The sequence below is a fragment of the Anolis carolinensis genome, chromosome 4 (genome assembly GCF_035594765.1).
Source record: "Anolis carolinensis isolate JA03-04 chromosome 4, rAnoCar3.1.pri, whole genome shotgun sequence".
NCBI classification, from domain to species: domain Eukaryota; kingdom Metazoa; phylum Chordata; class Lepidosauria; order Squamata; family Dactyloidae; genus Anolis; species Anolis carolinensis.
This window is the reverse complement of record NC_085844.1, coordinates 73,203,611-73,226,879: the sequence shown is the minus strand read 5'-3', so window position 1 is coordinate 73,226,879 and position 23,269 is coordinate 73,203,611. Positions and strand designations below refer to the sequence as shown.

The window sequence follows — 23,269 nt, the reverse complement described above, 5'->3', positions numbered from 1 at the left end:
TATGGTGAAGAAATGAACATCAAGGTTAAGAGCCAACATGTAATTCTGGCCAGAGTTTTGGACTAGCATTGAAGAGACCCAGTTTTCGCTATCTGAGCAACAGAGTTAATTGGATAGCTATGAACTTAGGGTTTGTCTAAACAATGCTAAAAGCAAATAGAAGTCTAGCTGTCTCCATGAAGTACAGCTACCCTAGTAGTTTTAGCTTTCAATCTCACTCCTTTTTGTTGATTGTGTAGGTGTCCCCTTCTGACACAATCTCACCTTCTTCCTCATAAACCGCCCTGCCAATGTCAGAACAGGGAAGTTTGAAGACTAGCAAGAAGAGGCAGATCATTCCTTTCTTTGTCTAGGTCATGCAGGCACCCTGTTCTGATGTCAGAAGAATTGCCAATGACAGTCAGGAGATCACATGGAACGCCATGACCAGCCAGGAGTGACAGCAATTGTGACATGGGAGGGGATAAGGTTCACACCATCCCAGAAAAGCAGTGGTTGTGCTCCCTGACAGTTTGGTGTGAAAGTTGCAGATCTCAGGAGTTCTAAGGCATTTACACTAGACTAAACTGCCCAGTGTAAATGAGGCCCTAGACACCACTCGTTTTCAGCCCAACCTGTTGCACAGAGTCATCAGGGTAGGGAGGAAACATGAACTCACAGAAAATCCAGAATATAAATATATATTAAGGGAGATGTGACGGTTATTTTAATAATTGGGAAGTTATCTCTGTTGTGGAACCCCAGGTGATGCAGCTGATAAACTGATGAGCTGCTGAACTTGCTGTCTGAAAGGTTAGCAGTTCGAATCCGGGTTGCAGGGTGAGTGCATGCTGTTAGCCCCAGCTTCTACCAACCTAGCAATTCAAAAACACGCAAATGTGAGTAGATCAGTAGGTCCCGCTCCGGTGGGAAGGTAATGATGCTCCATGCAGTCATGCCAGCCACATGACCTTGGAGGTGTCTATAGACAATGCCGGCTCTTCGGTTTAGAAATGGAGATGAGCACCAACCCCCAGAGTCGGACACGGCTAGACTAAAATAACAGGGGGAAACGCTTTACCTTTAATCGCTGTTATATTTCTCTATAAAAATAAAAAAATCTATGGGATTTAATTCTGAATAGCCATGACTAAGCTATAATTGAACACAGCCTAATAAGTAGGAAATTTGTGTGTGCGTGTGTGAGGGAGAGGTAGAGAGAGGTTAAAGATCTTTCCATTTCAGCAGGTCAGTAGAGGTTTGCACATTATATAATATATGGTATTTGGATATAACCTTTATTTATATACTTAGGGAAGCTTAGTAGTCTCCATTTACAAATTACTTCATGTTATGCAAACAACACAGTTGTGTTATCCCATAAACAACCATTTAGAGCATTGTCAGCATTCATCCCCACATCTAATTGCAGAAGCTGTACAGACTTGCACTTTTTAAAACTTCTTTTTAAATACCCTTCTGGTCCAAGAGTCTGAAATTATGCACAGGCATTTAAAAGATCGTCTGACCTCAACAGCCCTTCCAGAAATACTGTACAGTAAGACCCAGTAATAATGATACCTCCTTATGTGTATGGAATGCATCCCATACTATCTTTGCCTTTTCCTGTGGTGCAGAGTTAGGAAAATCTGAGAAGTATTTCCTACAAGCTACGTTACGACTACTGGGTGCGTGTGAAAGGATTCCACAAGGCAACGATTCCATCACCTGATGAAACCCCCTGCTAAAGATATCTGTTACCAGAAGACCAGAGACCCCTTTATGCACTAATACCACTCCAGGACACAGGTTTGAGTGACCTTCACATTAACTCTTGTGCTCCAAACTGTACAGTTCTCCGGTTTCTAGCTCCTCTTGTCGGCAGAAGCTGTCAGGCTTGTTGCACATGAGCTAACACATAAAGTGACATCGGAACAAGCGAAATGGGTGGAGTGGAGAGGCAGGCGCAGCAAACAACATTATGCATAAGGCATGTGATCGAAGGATATTCTGCCACTTAGTTTTATTACGTGAGCTACAGCTTGACTACCAGTCTGAAACTTGACCCTCTCTTGGCTGGCTGCCCCTCAAACTGTGACTGCTACCGGCAATGGAAACACCAATGGAAAGATCTCTGAGAATGTAAGATCTTTTACCAAATGGAGTTCAGCCAAAAGTCTCCTCACTTGTCTCCACGTCTCATCTCATCAAAACAGACTCCAAACCTTGAGCCTTCCAACACAGCCCTGCAAAATGAAGTGGATGCAGTAGTCCGGCCTGTACCCAAAGGACATAAATGGATTTGAGGGGAATGTCAATTTCAGGATGATTCTGTTCTTTGGAATTTATCTTTTGGAGGTTTTTTTAAAAAGCGATTTTCTTGAAAACAGTCTTCTAAAAAAGTCACTCTTTAAAAATTAAAGGCATACAATTCTGATATAATGCACTAGAAAAAGTGTTTTAAACTACAAAGATTTGAGTAGCATTTCTTCACTAATACAGTTACAGAAAGATGGTTAAACCTTCCAGATTCTACAAATATTAATACAGAAGACAGTATGATCTCAATGTTTACCAAACGACACTATGCAATGTACACCAAGGTTGTCAGCAAGGATAAACTGAAAAACATAGCAAAAATCTGATTCTCTGGACATTTCTTATTCTAATAGCAACCCATTAAGATTCATTTCGGGGAGAGGGGGGGAAGAATTACAGTAGAGTCTCACTTATCCAACATAAACGGGCTGGCAGAATGTTGGATAAGCAAATATGTTGGATAATAAAGAGGCATTAAGAAAAAGCCTATTAAACATCAAATTAGGTTATGATTTTACAAATGAAGCACCAAAACATCATGTTATACAACAAATTTGGCAGAAAAAGTAGTTCAATACGCAGTAATGCTATGTAGTAATTACTGTATTTATGAATTTAGCACCAAAATATCACGATATATTGAAAACATTGACTACAAAAATGCGTTGGATAATCCAGAACGTTGGATAAGCGAGTATTGGATAAGTGAGACTCTACTGTATATAGAAAACCAAGGTACAAAAGTCAGTGAATTTGACTGGTCATAATTACACATAATTATAAGAGATTCAGTCCAATAATGTCAAACAGTATATATGACGTTAGTCTTAGAACAGGGTTTTGGGTTTTTTTCTTTAAACCACACTGAGTTTGACCTTGACTTTTTCATACTTAACCCACTGAAATCAACTATTTTAAAGTTTAGCATGTTCCAATGAAACCTAATTCAATTATTTATTTATTTATTTGCCTTATTTAAATCCTGCCTTTCTCTACCCTGAGAGGGATTCAAGGTGGCTTACAAACGGCACTTTTACAGTGCCTTGAACATAAAAACAAGAGCTTGAGATAAAATTAGGTTAAAATTGATACGTACATAAGAGCATAGTTAAAATACATTCCAATAAAAAGACGCATAATCCAAAAACATGGTCTAAGCCATTCCATATCAATTGAACAATTTCCGGTTAAAATTATTGAACTGCTCTCAAAGCTAGGTCTTCACTCAACTCAACTCAACAAGTGTAATGCAAGTATTTAAGCAAATAAATCCTAACTCCTATATTATATTATACATCTATGCATCACCAACTGACAAAGGGTCATCCTATTGAATCCTACAGTTTGTAGTTTAGTGAATAACTGTTATTGTTTTGGAGCGAGCTATACATGCTTCTCTTTAAGCAGGTAAAATAAAAGAATGAAATCCAAAACACTTCTGGTCTCAAGCACTTCAGACAAGGGATACGCAGCCTATACACATTTAAGCAAGCAGTGCTTAGGTAACTAGGCCATTCCATTCATAGTAGGAGACACAGGCAAGGGATACTACGGGCAATGTTCACACAGCTTCTCCCACTTCTTTGCCAAAAGGCAGTAATGAGGGAGTGCTTACTTAGAGCAGTGCTCTGCTGCTGATTTGAAGTTCAAGAATGGACTTGATCTTTCTTCAGGGATTCCCTTTCATATGAGTCATTGTTAAGACAGGCCAATCCCCCTGCCACCCCCTCCTCACCATGCAAGGATAATACCATTCATCCAGAGCTCACAGCTGCTGAAAGCTAGCCCTTGAAAGCAAACATTGCACAGGACGTCAGCTCAGAATATAAGTCAATGAAGCATAATGTACTGGAATGCTTTGCATAACTATATATCATATAAATAGATCACACTAATCAACACAGGCCTGTAGTTTTGCCCTTCTTTTTTAAGTCTAAGAGTTTCAGATTCGTCACCTCAGTTTAGAAAATAATACACATACATTTTTTAAAACTGTTACTCAGCCATGCCACAGCAACATTGACAACAGCAGAAATTACTCAGTATCCATAGAGTACTTGCAGTTTAGAAGCATTATGGTATAATACTTTAGACTGTAACTCAGTGATAGGAATCCTGCAACTCACAGATGTTGTTTGAGTGCAACTCCCAATAGCCTTAACCAGGATGGGATAGGTAAGGAATGCTGGGAGTAGCAGTACAACATACGAGTAATCAGTATTTTTTCCTTACCTGTGCAGCAATTCTATGCAGATAAATCTGGGAATAATTTTTTTTAATTTGAGTGGGTTAACATCTGAGTAAACATCACTGTTACAATTATTATAACCAGTCCATATATTTACTTGCTGATGCCTGCTAGTTCTTCTGCCCATTGTTAGACACTGTAGCACACAATAGAAAGGGTGGAAGGTCCCTCGTGTACTGTTTTGTTGTAATTCAGTCTCCTCAGCTTTGTGTCTTCTAGATGTGTAGAACTCCAAACACAGTTGGCCCTCCATACCAAAATATTCCACATTCATAGAGTCCATAATCCATGGATTGAAAATGTCCCCCCCCCCCAAACAGATTTTGCTTTTGCTCTATTTTAGAGGGCACAACATTTTACTCAGGACTTTATCACATGGGGACCCCCTCCCTGTGCCGTTTTGCCAGCAAGCGTGGCAAAGTAGCAGGTGTGTGGGGAGATTGTCGCTCTGTGCACTGCTCTGGTGCAGCGACTTTCCCCCATCACAGGGCAAAAGTGTGCTGACTCCTATGAGTAAGCCTTCCTATGTTGACAAGGAAGTGTCCTAGAGCGCTTCCATGCCGTCTGGGGACAGGGCCTCCTCCAGAAGTTGAGGGTCATTGTGTGATGGGCTGCATGTCCATCCATTCCTCAATTGGCTAGAAAGTGTCATAGGACACTTAAATTCGTGTGATGAGGTCCTAAGCCATTGTATATAATGAGACTTGAGCATCCACAGAAGTGTGTTAGTAATAGTTTTACAGGGATCTATAAAATGGCTTTAGTGCTATTTTAACATTTTTAATGAGCTATTATTAATTTCTTCATGTTTCATATGAAGGTTATGTGCAATAAGGTGTATCTATCTATGTATGCTTTACTAATATGGTATTAATATATCAGTTTTCAAGTAATGAGCAATAAGTAGCAACCCCCGGCTAGGACCTAAAGAGTATGAAATCACTTTTGAAGAAATCAGTCTGGATCTACATTGCTCTATAATCCAGTTTCAGAATGTGGATTTACTGCATTGATCTGGATTCTAGGGCAGTATAGACTGAGGGCTCTTCCAGACGGCCTCATAATCCAGGACAAGTAAGCAACAACAACAACAATAATAATAATAATAATAATAATAATAATAATAATAATAATAATAATAAGTTTATTTATATCCCGCCTCCATCTCCCCCGAAGGGGACTCGGGGCGGCTTACAGCGAAATCAAATACAAAGCAATGATAACATATGAAACATCAAAGAACAATAACAAAACCAATAACAAAATATACACAATAACCGGAAGGGAAAAAACAAACAAACAAACGCACACACACACAACGCGGTATTAAAACATTGAGTTAAAAACAATGAGGTTGCAATAGTGGATAAGCAAGGTGCACATTATGAAAGTAGGGCAAAAAATGGTGGTAATTGACAGCAAGTCTAAACACAGAGCTATCAGTCTGGGTAAATGCTCCCCCAGCATCCTAACACATCAGTTTGTAGTGAATTTCAGAAATCCGCAAGATGAATTGGGGCCATATGGTGGAAGTTTACTTTTCTTTTCATTGATGCTTTCAGGTGAGCTGAATCTCATATGAGCTGATGCGGATATCTGAATGTGCACACAAGCAGATTTCTTGTCATTATCTCTCCTCACCCTCCTGTTGGCTTTACTTTTTCCCTCTTGAACCCCATTTTCCACATTTTGAAACTGGATGATAGGGCAGTGTAGACGCAGCCTTACTCCTCTTCTTAACATACCTTTCACTACTGACTTCATAGTTTTAAAGATGCCTCCTTGTTGTGAACCTTTATTTACGTAACCATTCATTCCACATTCACAGGGAAGAGTATGCAGGCGAGAGGCTGTGAGAGACCATTTGTCTGACTGCAGCGAATCTGACGGTTGAAAGAGAGTGACTTACTCAGCAAAAGCACATGTGCCTCCAACGTATTGTAATGTCAGGGACGGTTTTGGATTGCTGAGTGGAACACTTATCTCTTTGGAACTCTGTGAATGTTGAGGGCTAAACAGCCATGGCTATCAAAGCCTTCATTTCAATGGCTGAGAAAAGCCAAGTGCTCAAGAATGCTAGAAGACAGCTTAAAGTTCAGGGGATTTCAGGAAGCAGCTATGGAATGCTTGGTTTGTGCCAGTACCACAGAAACCATTTCCAAAATAAGAAAGAATAGAAAATGTGCCCTTCCTTCACTCTCACCTTTACTGATGTTGAATTTGCAGCATACGCTGATTTAGCCCCAGTCACCCATAGAGCCAGCCGGCTCCCATCAGATGACATTGTGCCAGCTCCGTGGGTGAAAGAGGGTGGAACTGGCATGCCATCACAGCAACACGGGAGGCTTTCCATGTTGCCTGTATCTATGGGGGGAAGCCGCATCCTCACACTTCCCTCCATGTGATCACCCTCTCGGTGGGCGATGTGGGTGATGTGATGTGAGGAGTGGGGCACCTGATTCCCCACGCCTCATAGCGAAGCAGAGTGCCATCTCCTGCTGCCAGCTGTCTGATGACATATTTATCTCTATACCACTACTGCACAGGTTTTGGTGATTTTAGAAACAGAATTGAATCTGGGACCTAAAATCTAATAAAATCAATTATAGTATCAAACATTCATTTTCAAGATTCTGTGCGGAGATTTTATAGATCATACAGCCTTTCCCAACCTGGCCTTTCCCAACCTGGCCCTCTCTACACAGGCTACTTACTACTCTCATTATTTCCAACAGGTATGGCCATTAGTGGAATTGACTGGTGACAATGGGTGCTGTAATCAAATATACTTGTAAGATACTCAATTTAGAAAAAGTTCATTATCCCACTACCTGTTTTTTTAAATGCAAAAGACTTCATTCAGCTGAAAACTTTTTTGTATCAGTTTGAGATCATAGCCTCAAGGTCCAATAATGTAGGATATTGAATAGCAAACTGAAAGGGATGGGTGGATCTCCACTTCCTTGTTGGTCTGTGAACAAGATCAATTCAAGTTCTGCTTCAGTAATGTGGATTGATGAATTTTTCATGTATAGACTTGTCAAAGTAGGCACAATAATTTGTAGCTATACATACAATTCCTATACAAACTTTATGTTACAATTAATACATCTTTATACGGACATATTTGAGTCTTTTAAAATATTGTGCCCCGACTGCAGAAGTTTCTCTCCTGCCTATGTAACTGGATTCTTTTCTCTCAGTATCAAACTTAATTCTCTTAAATAACATTTTACAATCTCACTTGGTCTTCCATCACATCTGACAATCTGAATCACTTGTTCTCCTGATTTTTTTAGACAGATGATTGCCAAGTTAATATAAGGACATATTCATAAATGCATATTTATGTGGAATTAATTAGGTGCCTTGTGTTTAATTTTGCTTATGAGCCAAAATGATGTGTATATGGAGATCAGTAAAGTACATTTTAGAATGATATGTGGTGTGTAAACATGTATACGGTGTGTAAACCATCTAATCCATCAATCATTCTGTATAGTATAGGCTCACAAACTCTGAAAAGAATTTTATCCTCTGCAGTTTGCTCAAGCATTTCTATTTGAGAAGGGTTTGTTTAAATCAGAAAAACAATGCAGAAATCAAACACTTCCTGCAATACTGCTCTGGTTCAGTTCACAGCCAACACAGTCTTTTTTAAAAGATTTTTTTTGAAATAAAAAGTGAGGAAATCCAATCATGGCTCTCCCATGTCACATATTGTTTAGTGCTAAAACTTCTTTCATCAGAAGATGTGCACTCTGGCTTTTCATTTCCTGCATCAGTACAATGACAGCATGCTAATAACTAATTCACACATTCCTGAACTATGTAAGAAAACCATAGTGCCAATATGTGTAGGATCTACTACAGCCTCATTTCTCTCTGAAGCTTGCCAGCGGTGACTTTCCACAGTTTACATGCTTGCTTTCTATGAAAATGAATGAATGCAAATCTGACATCAAAACTGACAATATTAAAAAAAATTAAAAACCCAAACATGTAGCTGAACACACCAGTTCTCTAGGACCCCCTATCACTTACCCAAAAGTAATCATATTTCAATTCTTTAAAAAAAGGTTTGCTGCCTACAATGGGTGCTTCTAGCCAATTTGCAGCGTGGACTGAGTTTCTCAAACACCCATGGCAGATTTTTCAGCTCACAGGAGAGTATTTCCAAAAAGCAACCCAAAAGATGAGGAGGTTGGATCAGTCTATGGCGGTAATGTTAAACGTGTGGCCCTCCAGGTATTTTGGACTTCAGCTTCCAGCATTACTGGCCATTGGGCAAGCTGGATAGGGCTTCTGGAAGTTGGAGTCTCAAATATCTGGAGGGCCACAAGTTTGACACTTCTGGTCTGAGTCACTGTGGGGTAGCCATGTGCATGTTGATGTACAGAAGAAGCAAAGGTGGCCATGGAAATGTACTCAATGGCTGCAGTCCTGCATGGCTGAGCATAGAATAGTAGGTCTGCATGTGAAACAACTGGAACTAAACACTGGAACTGGATTTACTGCAGACCTGTTGAATACCCCAACTCATTCCACTGCCAGGCTTTTGCAGGCTTTGATATAAAATTCAGTGTCTTTGAAGTAAGCTGTAGGCAGTTCAAAATTGAACTGTGGTTGGGGGAGCGTGACCCAAAATTTCCCACATATCTAGAATCAAACTGTTAGCACTATTTTTGAAAGCATATAAACTTCACTTTATCAGACAACAAATGCTTAAGATTGAGAGTAATTATTTTTATTCCAATGCATCATTATCATCTATAGCATTACAAACACATACATCTGCACTAGTTTTCAGGACCAGTGTTTGAAATACCTGGCGCTTTCTCCACAAATATGACTTTGGAGTCTTGAAGGAAGTTGTGTCCGCTCAGTATCATTTTCTTCCCACCCATCACAGGGTAGCTGTCAACACTTTGCTTCTCTACCAAAGGCAATTCTTGAGCAGATCTTTGAGCTGGTAAGACGAAAAAGAAAAGTTTCATAATCAAGACAAAATAAACCCATACACAAACCAGAGGTGAGAGATTGCTAACACTTTTTTTTGGGGGGGGGGATGTCTCTTTTGAGAATGTTTGTGATCCCTCACTATTGAAAATGTAACACATTCATATTACTTTTACCAATAAACAACTTTCTGGTTGATTTCAATTCAAAGACTGAGCCAGAAGGTGCTATGTTTTATTAATGGTTTCATTTTAATAATGCGTTTTAATAGTCCTATGTGTAATTCTATTTTCATGTTTGTATACACATTCTTATGATTTTCAGTATTAATCATTTTGAGGCTCCTTTCAAATATAATGCCCCCATTTTGAAGAATTCATGTTACTATCTGCTACATTACTAGTCTGAACTAAGTACATTGCTCACAACAAAGTCATATGTTGAAAGCATTGTCATTATTTGTAAGGCTTTACTTCAAAATTCTTCTCAATCCATGAATGCTTTTATCAAACCAACACGAACTCAGGTATTTCAATTGTTTCAGTGTCGTTAAACACATACAATAGTGCCTGCTTCAATAAGATTATTTGCTGAATTTCTTTTTTTTTCTTTTTTAATTTTTATTATGTTATAAGTGAGGTTACAGAGAAAGCTAGGAAAACATAATAAATATAGGATAGTGAGGGAAAAGTGCTGGAGAAAAAACAAGATGAAAAACAAAACAAAAGAAAAAAGAGAAAAAAATGGGCGAGAAGAAAAAAAAAAGGTATATATATATAAAATGACTTCCCATTGTCCTCATGGGGAAATACTTTTCGTGGGTTTGTCATTGTCCTTTGTGTTTCCCAGTTTTTCTTCTTTCGATTCTAGTGATTTCATACGTCAGATAAGTCTATTATGAGAGTATTTCCTCCGTTTCGGATAAAAGCGTTGAATTTATCCGTTTCGGATAAAAGCGTTTGCTGAATTTCTTATTATGTCTTCAGAAGAACCCCATGACACATTTGTCTTTATCAAATAGTGATAATAATATCATAATGTAATGTAATATAATAATAATGACACACTGTTATAATTATATATTATATATTACATGTACTATTACTAATAATATTGCAATATAGTGGTATAGTGCAATATAGTAATATATAATGCTTATATTGTACTATGCTAATAATACAATATATTGTATGTACAAATAACTCGTAAGCCGCCCTGACTCCCCTTTGAGGATATAAGCGTCACAAATAAATAAATAAAAAAATAATGTATGTTTCGCTGCTCTTTCATAGGACAAATTCAAGATTTGTTGAATATTACAATTGCAAGATGCATACTGTATATACTTGAGTATAAGTTGAGTTTTTCAACCTTTTTAAGGGCTGAAAAAGTCCCCTTCGGCTTATACTTGAGTGACGGTCCTGGTTGACTAATATTCGGGTTGGCTTATACTCAAGTATATACGGTAATCAGAGTTGGACAGTCTTACCTTAAATTACATTTTTATGTAAATATTCAAACAGATGCCTCAATTAATGTAATTTTATTGGTATCTATTTTTATTATTGAAATTTACCAGTAGCTGCTGCATTTCCCACCCTCGTCTTTAACTTGATTCAAAAAATTTTTTCCCTTTTTTGTGGTAAAATTACGTGCTTCAGCTTATATTCGGGTCGGCTTATACTCAAATATATACAGTAATTTGTGGAATTTGGTTAGACAGGAAGAGAATACATATTGACATGGAATACACACACACACACGGGGAAATATTACTTACAACACTCAATTGGGTTGGATGCTGCTTGCAGAGAAAGCAATCTTCCATTAGGTTGCGAGATATGAACACGGAAGACCAGCCGAACTCGTGTGTTCTTCCTTCCAATGTCAGTTTCCCCTTTCCTCAGCTCGATGTCTGAATTTCTAAGTTTCAATATTCCAGCACAGTCAATGCTATTTTCACAAAAGTAAAAGAAAAGTAAAATCAGGACATTTTAAATTTATTTTACATGCTCCCTTCCTGACATGTGCTCAAACTGTCTTCACATTTTGCTTCAACTTCAAGGAGGGAGGAATAGACTTACAGAGGCTAAATAAGAACTTTCATCATAGTATCCATTCATATAATTCAGTTCCATAAGAAGTCAATACTTTTATGGTTTCAACGTATCTTGACACAGAAGTCAATTGTCCAAAGTACTAGGAATCCAGTTTCTGACAAGAAACTCATATTGTCCTTCATGGTTCTTACTTTTTATTTTTGCACCAACTGCTTTAAAGTTCATTGAAGTTCAAAATCTGGGGCAATTGCTCTAGTCCAGTGGTTCTCAACCTGTGGGTCCTCAGATGTTTTGGCCTTCAACTCCCAGAAATCCTAACAGCTGGTAAACTGGCTGGGATTTCTGGGAGTTGTAGGCCAAAACACCTGGGGACCCATAGATTGAGAACCACTGCTCTAGTCTATAGTTAGTCCCAAAATGGAGAATGCCTCGCTTCTAAGGGTATAGGTATCAGACTAAACTTAGCAATGCATATAAAAATTGAGAGTAATGGTGGGAGATTCATTTCCCTCCTAATTTTCCAGAATCAGACCTAAATGCAAAGCATTATAATATGAAAAGAATTTTATTTGAGCGGTAACCCCACTGTTAAGACAAGCGAAGTATTAAGAACATAGACACAGTGAGCCTTATAAATGTCAAATCTAGGGGGAATGTTTGATTAAAATTTATTATAACCATGGCTGCAATGGGCTCATGAAAATTTATAGACTCTGGCTCAGAGATTTACTCAGTATATGTTCATTACAATGGAAGATACATAATACATTTGTAAAATTAGAGCAACATTACCTCCCTCGTTATCTTTCAGTCTCTGGGGCTTTTTCCTGATCCAGACACAACTCAACTACTCACTATAAAAATGAGTCTTCAGGTAGTCCCGGGTCTGTCCTCTCCTTACACAAAGCAGTCTCCTCCCTCTTTTCTTGATCTGAGGGCACTTCTCTTGTAAATTTATACTAAAACCCATTATTTAATTGTGGTTTGGCCCAGGGTCCAAATGGGTTGGGGAGAGTACTTCCACTGAAGGCTGATGCAGAAAGAGGTGATCTCTTACACATTCCCTCCCAATGCAGTCCCTGAACACCCTCCATATATGCTTTGGAGGGGTGGAAACCCCCTTGGACCAGAATTTTGTATGGCACATAAATGAAGGAGAGAAGGCATATAAGTCCTATCTGGGAAGGACATATTGACAGATTTCTTCAGTCAAAAAAATATCCTAACCTTGGTCTGCAGAGGTAGCACAAACCATTATTAGCTGATGCAGATGAAGCTCCAAACTATGGTTTGTGTCAAACTAGAGAACAAGACAGACATCATTGTGTATGAGGAGAGGAGGAAGGTGGGTGTGAGCCCAGATCATGCTCCTTAGCCGTTGGTTCTCTTTGGCACCAAATTATGGTTTGGCAGGATGTCTGAACCAGTCCTTTATATAATGCAGCAGGGCACATGGCATACTGAAATACAACACCGCATTTCAGCACCAAGAAAAGATTTGTCGTATTGACATACCAAACTGCCATTAAAATTGTCAATATGGTGCAAGTTAGGAAGAAGATGAATATGCTACGTGTCTGCCAAAGACAAGAAAAGAGTAACTTGACTTCAGTAATTGGGAAGATGGCTGGCCATATGCTCCATTTATATAAATTGACTGCCTGCCACTGACTTCAGTGGAAAACAGCCAGTTTCCACATGCACTTTCAACTAGAATTTGGCATAGCTCTCCTGCTATAAAGAATCAAGAATCGCCAAAGCTGTCTCTAGTCTTGTTTTTTTTCTCTTTTTAAAAAATACACTACCCAATGAGCTCCCGTAGTGGCAAGTATGTCTGTCAGATCAGACACTAAGGCCAGACAGTATAATCCCTAACACCATACACTCTAGTGAATGGACTCAGACCATGCTGGCAAATACCTTCAAAGAAAGATACAGCAAAGGAAAGTCACACACACACACAAAACTGATTTGGAACTCTAGAATAACATACAATAAGACATCCACCATCCTAAAGTCACTTGACTTTTACTCTTGCTCTCTTTCTACTCTTTGGCTTCAGACCGCCAATGTCTTCTTAGAAAAAAAAAAGTGTTGGTCAACTTATAGCAAACCTCAAAGATACAATGGCATCAGAAGGAGGCCTAATTCTAATTGCCAATTCCTACTAGAGTGGACCCATTGAATCAACTGTGGAACAGCAAAGTGACATTTATGTAAATGACATCAATTCACTAGGTCTCTTCTAGCTGGGAAGAGCAAATGGAAAGTGGCCTCTATTGCTTGAGCCTAAACTTTCTCCTATGTATTTTTTTTTCTTTTGCCAATGAGATAAAATGTGGGATTGCTATTATGAGATATTCGGAACATTTAATTTTAAGTGATGCAATCGCATTTCATTTGGTTTTTGCCATACATTTATTTGGGACAGAATTGTATCTTTTCCACAAAATTAAGAAATGGTTCTTGTTATCTCAATACAGATTCATTGTTTCAGAATTTAAACTACACAAATCATGAAGCTGTGTGTACATTTTCCCAGATTTTTGGATAAATACAAAACCACTTTGGAAGCTTTGGTGGAGAACTAGCAAGGTGGGATGCCTGGGTTGTAACTATTTGCCCTCTAAGAATCACCAGGTATGGGAGCCATATTCACTCCTATGTAGAAAGAACAAGTGCCTGAGAAGTCAAAGTAAAAGAAAACCGAGTAATTCCAATCTTACACTCTTTCTCTCTCCACTGCCTACATTTTAACCTTAAGTTTTCTACTTAAGATGCTGTCTTTGGTGCAGTTTTGTCTTGCCAAAAAATAGAATTATGGAGAAACATCAAATCAACTTTTAGTGACAGCCTCAAAACAGTCTTTGATTAAAGTTCCCCTTAAAAGACACACAGACAAAAACATAAGCCTACTCTTTTCTTAGTGAGCATTCTGCTCTTTGCAGAATAGCTGGGAGGACTAAGGTGGTGTCATGTTAAGAACCTAAAAGCAGTAGCTGAGGTAGGCGATATTTACAGCTCTGTAACCGATATACTGATTTTAAATGGCAAAGAAGCACATTGGCTGAAACGCGAGAGGGAAACACACACAGACAATCTGTTGTCCCATATAAATGTGTGCAAAATTTATCCGGGCCTTGAACACACTATTCTACAAAATCTACGGAAAACTGCTAGTCAGAAGGCTGTGTATAGGGTTCTACAATGAATGAAAAATAATTAAAAATATCATCAGCATATAACAAGGTGTTACAGTATGTGTTTAGGATTTCAGGCATATGAGCTACCATCTTCCTGTCTCCTGTGCCTTAAGTGACCAAGTAAAAAAGACAAAGAAATTTGGACATAGAAGCACAAAAAGATATAGCCATCCTTGATAAGGATGCCAACCTAAAATGGCTGAGTCATTATAAATGTACCTTCCAAATTTCCAACTATCTAAAAATGCAAATGCCAAAACATTTTAGGGATATAGTCAGTTGGGCTAGATTTGATCAGTTTGAGACAATGGTCAGATATGGGAGATTTAATAGCATCCACAACATATTTTATGTGTGGCCAAGACCCAAAAATAACATATAAAACAGCTCTGTATTTAAGCAAAACAATACGTTTGAGAACCTCACATATGGAGCTGATTGGGGTAAATTGTAGGAGTGTTAAAGAAATATGATATATATATTCAAGTTTTATCATAGAGTAGAGTCTTGCTTATCCAACATAAATGGGTTGACAAAACATTGGATAAGCAAAAATGTTGGATAATAAGGAGGGATTAAGGAAAAGCCTATTAATTGTCAAATTACATTATGATTTTACAAATTAAGCACCAAAACATCATGTTTTATAACAAGTCTGCTACTCATTTGAGAGCATGGCTGCACTTGTGTTGTCGTTGGACGTGTTGGCCTGATGCGTGTTGATACCTAGAGAAACATCTGTGGATCCGGGTGGGAGGCAGACTGTGTTGGATAATACAGAACGATGGATGAGCGAAGGTTGGTTAAGTGGAACTCTACTGTATTTATTTACTGTATTGTTATAAGTGTCTTATTTTAACTTAGTTCATAGAGTGTAATCAAGTCCCATCAAGCCTTGTTTGGTTTGTTATTATGATACAGCCTAAGGGTTAATCAATAAAATTTATTACTATTAATTAAAAATAATATTAAAAGCACAGCTTGGGAAAGTTAAATCTTCTTCGGTTGATACCTTTGTGGTCATGCTGGCTGTATGATTCTAGGAGATGCACCCCCCCCCCCTAAATGTAACTTTTTCAAATTGTGCTGAAAACTGTGCCCAAAAAAATAAATAAAGTGTATTATTATTATTATTATTATTATTATTATTATTATTATTATTATTATTAAAATTAATAATAAATTTTAAGGTCTGATGCACAAGGTCTGATGGATGACTGGCATATATATCCGGCGTTGCACTGTGTTAAATCTTTTATATATTGTATTTTACTATGTTATTTAACTATTTTAATTGTTGTATTATTTTATTGCATTATGGTATACTGGTAGTGATCCTGCCAGTTGTGTAAGCCGCCCTGAGTCCCCTCGGGGAGAAGGGCGGGGTAGAAATATCGGAAATAAATAAATAAAAAGTACAAAGCATTTAGGTACAAAAGAGGAAGTGTGCCTTACATTGCTCTCATGTTGTTTTCAGGTAGAAGTGGGATTTCCAAGACTTTGGTGTTGGAGAGGATGGTCTCATGGCTGGTGGTGGAAACGGTCTTCCCTGTGATCCGGTGAACCTGGTAGAAGGCATGAGGCCGCAGCAGGCGGTCGTCTGCAGTCCCAATGAACAGCTGTAGCGTGAGTGGTTCACTTTCTAAGTAACCGTGTAGCTGGCAAGAGAACAGAAAGAACTCCTACTAAGCACCATACACCTAAACTGAGAGGAATCTATTAAATTTTTATATGCATGGCAGTCTAATTTAAGGAGAAAAACTTGTGACAGGTGCTAATTGTTAAGCTTTCTCTCCCCCCCAACCCTAAACACACACACACACAGACACACGTTTTCTGGTAACACAATATTGAAACAATAAAAAGGTGCACTCAGAATGTCTCATTATGATCGAAGACCTCAGGCATTTCAGACAGACTTTGAACAGCATTGCTCCATACATTCCATACAGGAATTGGTTACAAAGGGGATGGGAGGCAACAATGGAGTCTGTGTTTTCCCCAGAAAAGCCAAGCCAGTGGAAGTGTGAAAACCAGATCCCTATTCAAACCTTAGCAACCTGTGTAAAGTAAATACACAAAGAGGAGACATGTACTAACCTTTCCCTTTTCACATGTGGAGAGGGATTTTTTGAATGAGAGAGCATCACATGGAGGCTCTTCATATGATTTCAAGCCTTGGAAAATTAGGTTTCTGAATTACATGGGGAGACAGCACAGATTTCACCTTGGTAAGTCTCTCCGAATACCAAAGGGTGATGGAAATGGCGACAAAGAGCGATGAGGTTGGAATATTTCTTCTTCTCATTTGCTTGCTCTATACCAGTAGTTCCCAACCCTTTTTTGACCAGGGCGCACTTTGACCAGGGACCACTTTCCAACATTAGTACCAAAAGGGTTACAAATCAGTTTTTGAACAACTTTAGATTCAGTTTGGTTATTTGGGGTGCTGATTCAGAAAATTACATTGGATAGACCACATCAACTCTAGTTTCTGATACAGAACATATGCCATCCAGTAGTCGCTATCTGTTCATCCACAGAAAACCATATTTAATAATCTAGAGCTGATGTGGTCTATCCAATGCAATGGTCAGCTCTGCGGAAAGGAGCAGAAATAAAATAAATTAAATAAATAAAATGGAAGGAAGTTCGTGGACAAGATTTTTATCCTCACGGCCCACTGCTGGGCTGCAGCCCACAGGTTGAGAACCACTGCTCTACACAGATTATTAGTTCCCTACATTCTATCCCTTTGCTTGCTATTTTTACCACCAATACCTGGAAAATAACATTTAAATCCTTAGAAAACAATATAATATATTTAGGTACTGAAACAGAGAAGTGATAGACAAAACACACCACTTTCTAAGGCCTGACAACGTTCAGCTCCTAGTACTGAGGCCTCACTTCTGAAAATGAACCATATGTTTTACAGAAACATTTTATAAGGCACTGCGGCTGAAGACAGATGTGCCGATGCTGCAGTGATGTCAAGCATTTTAGCTGATCTCCTGCTGCTCCAGCTCACCTTTTTTGTTGGCTCCTTTAAGCTAGAGGAGCCATCCAACTGGAGTTTGCATAGCAATAATATACACAATGCCTAAACATAACAAGTCAAAACTGCAGATTGGAAGAGGCAAGCAAGGGGGGAAACCTCCACTAAGTAGTTCAATCTGAGCTAGCGTCTGGCTACTTCTTGGCAAGCTATACAACTCAGGCAAAGCTTCTGGTGTGCACGCGACTAAAACGCTGCCAAAGGGAGCCTTCTGTTGCACGCAAAGGTTCATTTTATCTGGCATAACCGGCACTCCTTCCCCACTTATGTTTGTCCTATTCCTTTGCTAGCAAAAAACAACACAACACAACACACACACACACACATGTATTCTGTTAGAGGGAAATAAACAATATAGAATGATCATTTTTTCAACTGTTTTTTTTAAAAACAATTACTTTAAGCTAGCCTGCAGTTTGTGTGTGCATGAAGGGAGGCTTTTGGAAGTGACTTGTAGGCGTCATAGAGGCTGTTTTTCTGAAATGGCCTTCAGAGTCCACCTCCTTCCCACCTTTTCCTGCCCAGAGTTTTCTCCATTGCCCCTTATTCATTAAGTTCTTGAGTGCCATTTCAAAGATAAAAGCCATGGATCCCACTTAATTTTTATGCCATAGTTGGCAAAGGCACAGTGGATAAGTTTGACCTCAGTTTGTCTAGTTATAATTGATATTTTTTCCATTTGTACAACAGTGACAGAAGCTCTTTTAAAATATCCCTCCCTGAACTCCATCACCCGGTTAGTCTCCAATAGTCTATTCTTGGGAGAAGCTGCTAACAGTATCTTGGCTTCAGGGGTTTCTGGGTGAGACAGATTATTTAAATCTTTTAAAATGCCCTCATTATGTGACATTGCTTACTAATTTTTGCTGGGAACTAAACAAAAAGATTGCCAAACAATTGGCAACATGCCCCTACAATGCCCATCACAGAATTCCTAAGGATGAGTTCAACTTACACATTGAAATCTGTGAAAGTAAAATTTCCTTTGAGGTGAATAAAGTTGCAGTAAAGAATGGAAGCAAAGAAAAGACAGGAAGACTGGGAAGCTAGCAATTAGATCATGGAGGAAGTTTACGAACAAGGTTCTTCAGCAGGAAGATGGAGCAGCAACACTGTCCCATGTTTGGAACTGAGCACAAGCCTCCAAGATGCCGAAGATGGCAAAGCCTATATGTAGCTCTATCATGTACGATTGTCTGTCTCGTCTGTGTATAAACATCAATGAATGTTAGCTGCATATGTATGTTCTGTGATCCAGCCTGAGTTCCCTTTGGGGTGACTAAATGCTGTAAATAAATAAACAAACAAACAAATAAGTAAAAAGGCCCTGTTGGTTTGGCTAGAGCTGTCAGTAGCTGGAATGTGGCATAGGGTTTGTCTACACTGGTTATATATCCCACAGTGAATGAGAAGTTTCTCCTGAATATATGCATAATGTCCAGGGACTTCCAGTAAATCAGCTTAAACTTGTTTAATGTATTGTCAAAGGCTTTCACGGCCAGAATCAATGGGGTGTTGTGTGGTTTCTGGGATGTATGGCCATGTTGTAGCAGCATTTTCTCTGACATCTCACCTGGATCTGTGGCTGGCATCTTCAGAGGACTGGTTTAACCCTCGCTAAGCAAAGTTTAGGTGCAACTTTGGAGAAGCCCAGTACTTTGGGCACAATGTGGACAGCACAACCAGATCTGATGAAGAAAGGTCTGTTGTCTACTTTGGCTGCTGCTGCCATCTGTTTTTCCCTGCACTCATCAGTCCAATGTCATCCCCTACTTCTCCCTGATTGTGTGGGCTCCTTTGCTGATATTGAGACGGGGTGCTTGTGATGGCCTGGAGCTTTGCAGCTTTCTAGTAGTGGCAACAGGTAAGGTGATGATCTAGCTGGGCAGAATTGGTTTTGGCTCAACTGAGCTATTTAGATTCTTCTCCACCATAGGTATGGAGAATGTGGACACCACCAAGGCCTCCAGGGGCAGTCCAGCGCATTTCCGCTCCAGACTGGGACTATAATAACTGGTTGGTGTAGATGACCTATTAGAGACAGTGTTTTATGGCCTTCATAGAAAATCAAATTTGGAAGAAGGTGTTGGTGGACTCCTGCTGTTGCAGCTGATCTGTGGTGCCTCTCAAGCATTCCTCTTTTCTACCATTTTATTTCATATATACAGGAAGCCATGGGAGGAAGCCTTTTGAAGTTTGGGAGTCCAATGCAACCAGTGCTAATTATAACTAACTCGATCACTCCCTTCGATCTAATTCTGAAGAAGCCATTCTGGTCCAGAATTAGTGTTTGATGGATTAAATAAGGATTTGGCAGTGGCCAAGGGTGTATTCTGAGTACTTAAGGCTAGTATGCCAACAGCTTCCTTTCTTGGAGACGCTTGATGCAGCCATGGTGACAGATGCCTTAGTTACATCTCAGTTGATATGCTCTAAAGTGGAACATGAGGAGATGTTTTTGAAAACTGTTTGTAAACTTCCCTTAGTGCAGAATGCTGAAGCCAGGCAGTTGACTGGGTTGGGTGACAACCTGCATATGACTTCCTTGTTAAAACAGCTCCACTGGATATCAATCTATTTCTGAGCATAATTCAGAGTAATGATTTTCACATGTAAAACCCTGTATAACATAGGTCTTGACTGTCTGAAAAAAAGATTTTTCCCATAACAGTCTCAAATCTTTGCGGGAGGAACTGCTTTCAAATCTACCACCTTTACAGGCAATTTGTGAGAATGTAAAAAGGACCTTTCTTGGTGGTAGGAATGTAATTTACTAGTTTCATACTTCAATGAAGCAATGTATAATTTAGAACATTTCTTCCTACTGCAAGAAACTCTTCTAAAACCATACAGTTTTTAAAGATTATTGGCAGTTTTGGACTTATTGTGTGCAAAATTTGCATAGGATTTTTTGTAATATAAAAAAATGAAGAATAAATCCAGGATTCTCCTTGTCAGGGTTTCCTGGAGATCAAGAAACAGGTTTTTGAGAATTTTGCTATTCTTTTATAACGTTTTGTCCCTAGATTGTTGTGCATTTTCCGGGTTGTATGGCCATGTTTCAGAAGCATTCTCTCCTGACGTTTCACCCACATCTATGGCAGGCATCCTCAGAGGTCGTGAGTTATACCTCACAACCTCTGAGGATGCCTGCTATAGATTTGGGCAAAACGTCAGGAGAGAATGCTTCTGGAACATGGCCATACAGCCTGGAAAATTCAAAACAACCAAGTGATTCCGGCCATGAGAGCCTTCAACAACATATTATGTCCCTATTTGGTAGCTATTTCCAGGTTGTGGAAGCCCTGTCAGGAAATGAAAGACTGGAACCATCCCTGTTGTCTTTTCAATAGCAAACAAAACTATTTAATGCAGATAATACTTTGGAATTTGAAGCGAGTTTCTATTGAAAGGTGTTTTAAAAACCTCTTGAGTGTTATGGCAACATATAGATGTGTTCTAATTGTATTTTAAATGTATTAATATATTTAAATAACATTTCTATTAATTTCTTCTAGCTGCTGTGAATAAATTTTCCTTGGAAGAAAGATTGTTCAACGTTTAATAAACATAAACAGATAGATGTGCATAAAAAGCAGTTCCACTGAATGCAGCAGGACTTACATCTAAGGTGGTTTAAGGGCTCCTCTCCACGTACCAAAAGATCGAGGGCCAATTCAGAGAAAATTATCCAAACTGGCCTTGAGGCTGTAGAAATGTTTAGCTCAGTGGTTCTCAACCTGTGGGTCCTCAGATGTTTTGACCTTTAACTCCCAGAAATCCTAACAGCTAGTAAACTGGCTGGGATTTCTGGGAGTTGAAGGCCAAAACACCTGGGGACCCACAGGATGAGAACCACTTTCAATGCTTTGCTACCAACCCATAGCAACAGCAGGATGGAGTCTAGACAGTCCAGCTGAGCTGAAACTAATTTAGCCTGGCTGGACGGTCACCTTTACCTTTCTTATCATCCCTGTCACTGTGGCAGATGACCAGAGAGCTGATGTCAGCCAAGGCACCCCGCAAAGGCCAGGATCTGTCCAGAGTTCTATGGCCAGTTGTCAATAAGAATGACAATCCATTGCGTTTTTTCTGCACTGCCAAGGGGATGGCAGCACCGACCCATAGGGACAGTAGGCCAGTTTGCATCAGAGCCAGTCTGCTGTCCACAGTCCTGGACTTTAAACATTGAGAGATGTCTTTTGGTCCACCTAGTTATTGGGCTGATGTAGATAAAGCATACAATGACTACAACTCAGACCATTTTTGTTAACTACCTCTATGTTGGCTTTAATTAATGACAATTCTTAGAATGTGAGACCTCTACGACACCCTATCCTGTTCAGGTCTTGCAGACTCTGGGCTATAGCTTCCTTGGATAAGTCTATCCACCTGCAATACCATCTTCCTCTTTTCCTGCCGTCTTCAACCACAGCATGTACCAAAAGCAAATATCACAGAGATTGTTGCACCACATTTGCTCCTTTCTGGTTTAATTTAGTTTGGAAAATACAGCAGGGATAGCTCTGGAGGCTTCACAAGATCCAACACAACAAAGCTAAACATTTCAAGAAATATACGAAGTACTAAAAATAGTGTTCCATGTAGATAACAATTTTAAATGATAATAAAATACAAGCCATCTTTTTGTTGTTGAAATAATAGGGTTTTTTTTCCAAATGGGGGGCAGGAGGTGTGATGATGTGGAGAGGAGATTCCTGAGGAAAAGCATCAGGCCCTCTAAATGAAACACTACATTAGCAACTTCCCTCCATCTCAGGAGTAATGCAAACCAAATGTGTTGAGGATACCACACAAATATGGGAAGAGAATTTAATATGGTTCATGACTTCACGTTTCTTCTAGTATCAAAACAATGCACTAAGGAGCTTTTCTTTGACATGGCAGTTTTCTAGAGATGTAAATCTTTGTTTATTTCATTCTCTAGGTGAGATCAGAAGAGCTGAAGTGCATTTAAAAAGTTATTTCACATTTAGGAAGTCTTCCGCAAAAGAAAATTCTTCATGGAAAAAATGGTCTACAGCTTTCTGCATAAAAAGTAACCTTTTGTGCACAAAAATGGGTGGTTGTGATATTAACTAGGATCAGATTTTTGTGCAAATTTCATTCTTTGCACTAAAAAAAAGGTAAAAGACCTGCTGGTCTTATTGTAGCAATATTTTTTCATTGTAATCATCCTTTTCTCACCAAGAATGAGAAAATTTTGAGTATTCCTTCTTACTACCCTAAGAATTTCTTCTTTTGTGGTTCAAAAGACTGAGAGAAAAAGCTACCATTAGTGCTAATACTAGACAGAAATTTTTAAAAGGAAGTAGGGCATTCAGGTACACAAGTAGCATATCCAGCTAGTTTTATGGCCTACAAACATAGGTTGTTACAGTTTGAGAAGGCAATACAAACACATACTGCTGAAGTTAATTAA

The 23,269-nt window shown here is 39.0% G+C and overlaps 1 protein-coding gene across 4 annotated transcripts in view; it reads right to left on the bottom strand.

Moving 5' to 3' along the window:
- Window positions 1-23,269, bottom strand: part of nfatc1 (nuclear factor of activated T cells 1) — a 180,228-nt gene that overhangs the window by 65,800 nt on the left and 91,159 nt on the right. For all 4 annotated transcript variants that reach the window (XM_008108767.3, XM_008108765.3, XM_008108766.3 and 1 more), the window contains exons 4-6: window positions 16,224-16,426; window positions 11,286-11,458; window positions 9,375-9,515 (exon numbers count right to left, since the gene is read on the bottom strand). In XM_008108767.3, coding sequence (XP_008106974.3) covers window positions 9,375-9,515; window positions 11,286-11,458; window positions 16,224-16,426 — 517 coding nt within the window. The remainder of the gene's footprint in view (window positions 1-9,374; window positions 9,516-11,285; window positions 11,459-16,223; window positions 16,427-23,269) is intronic.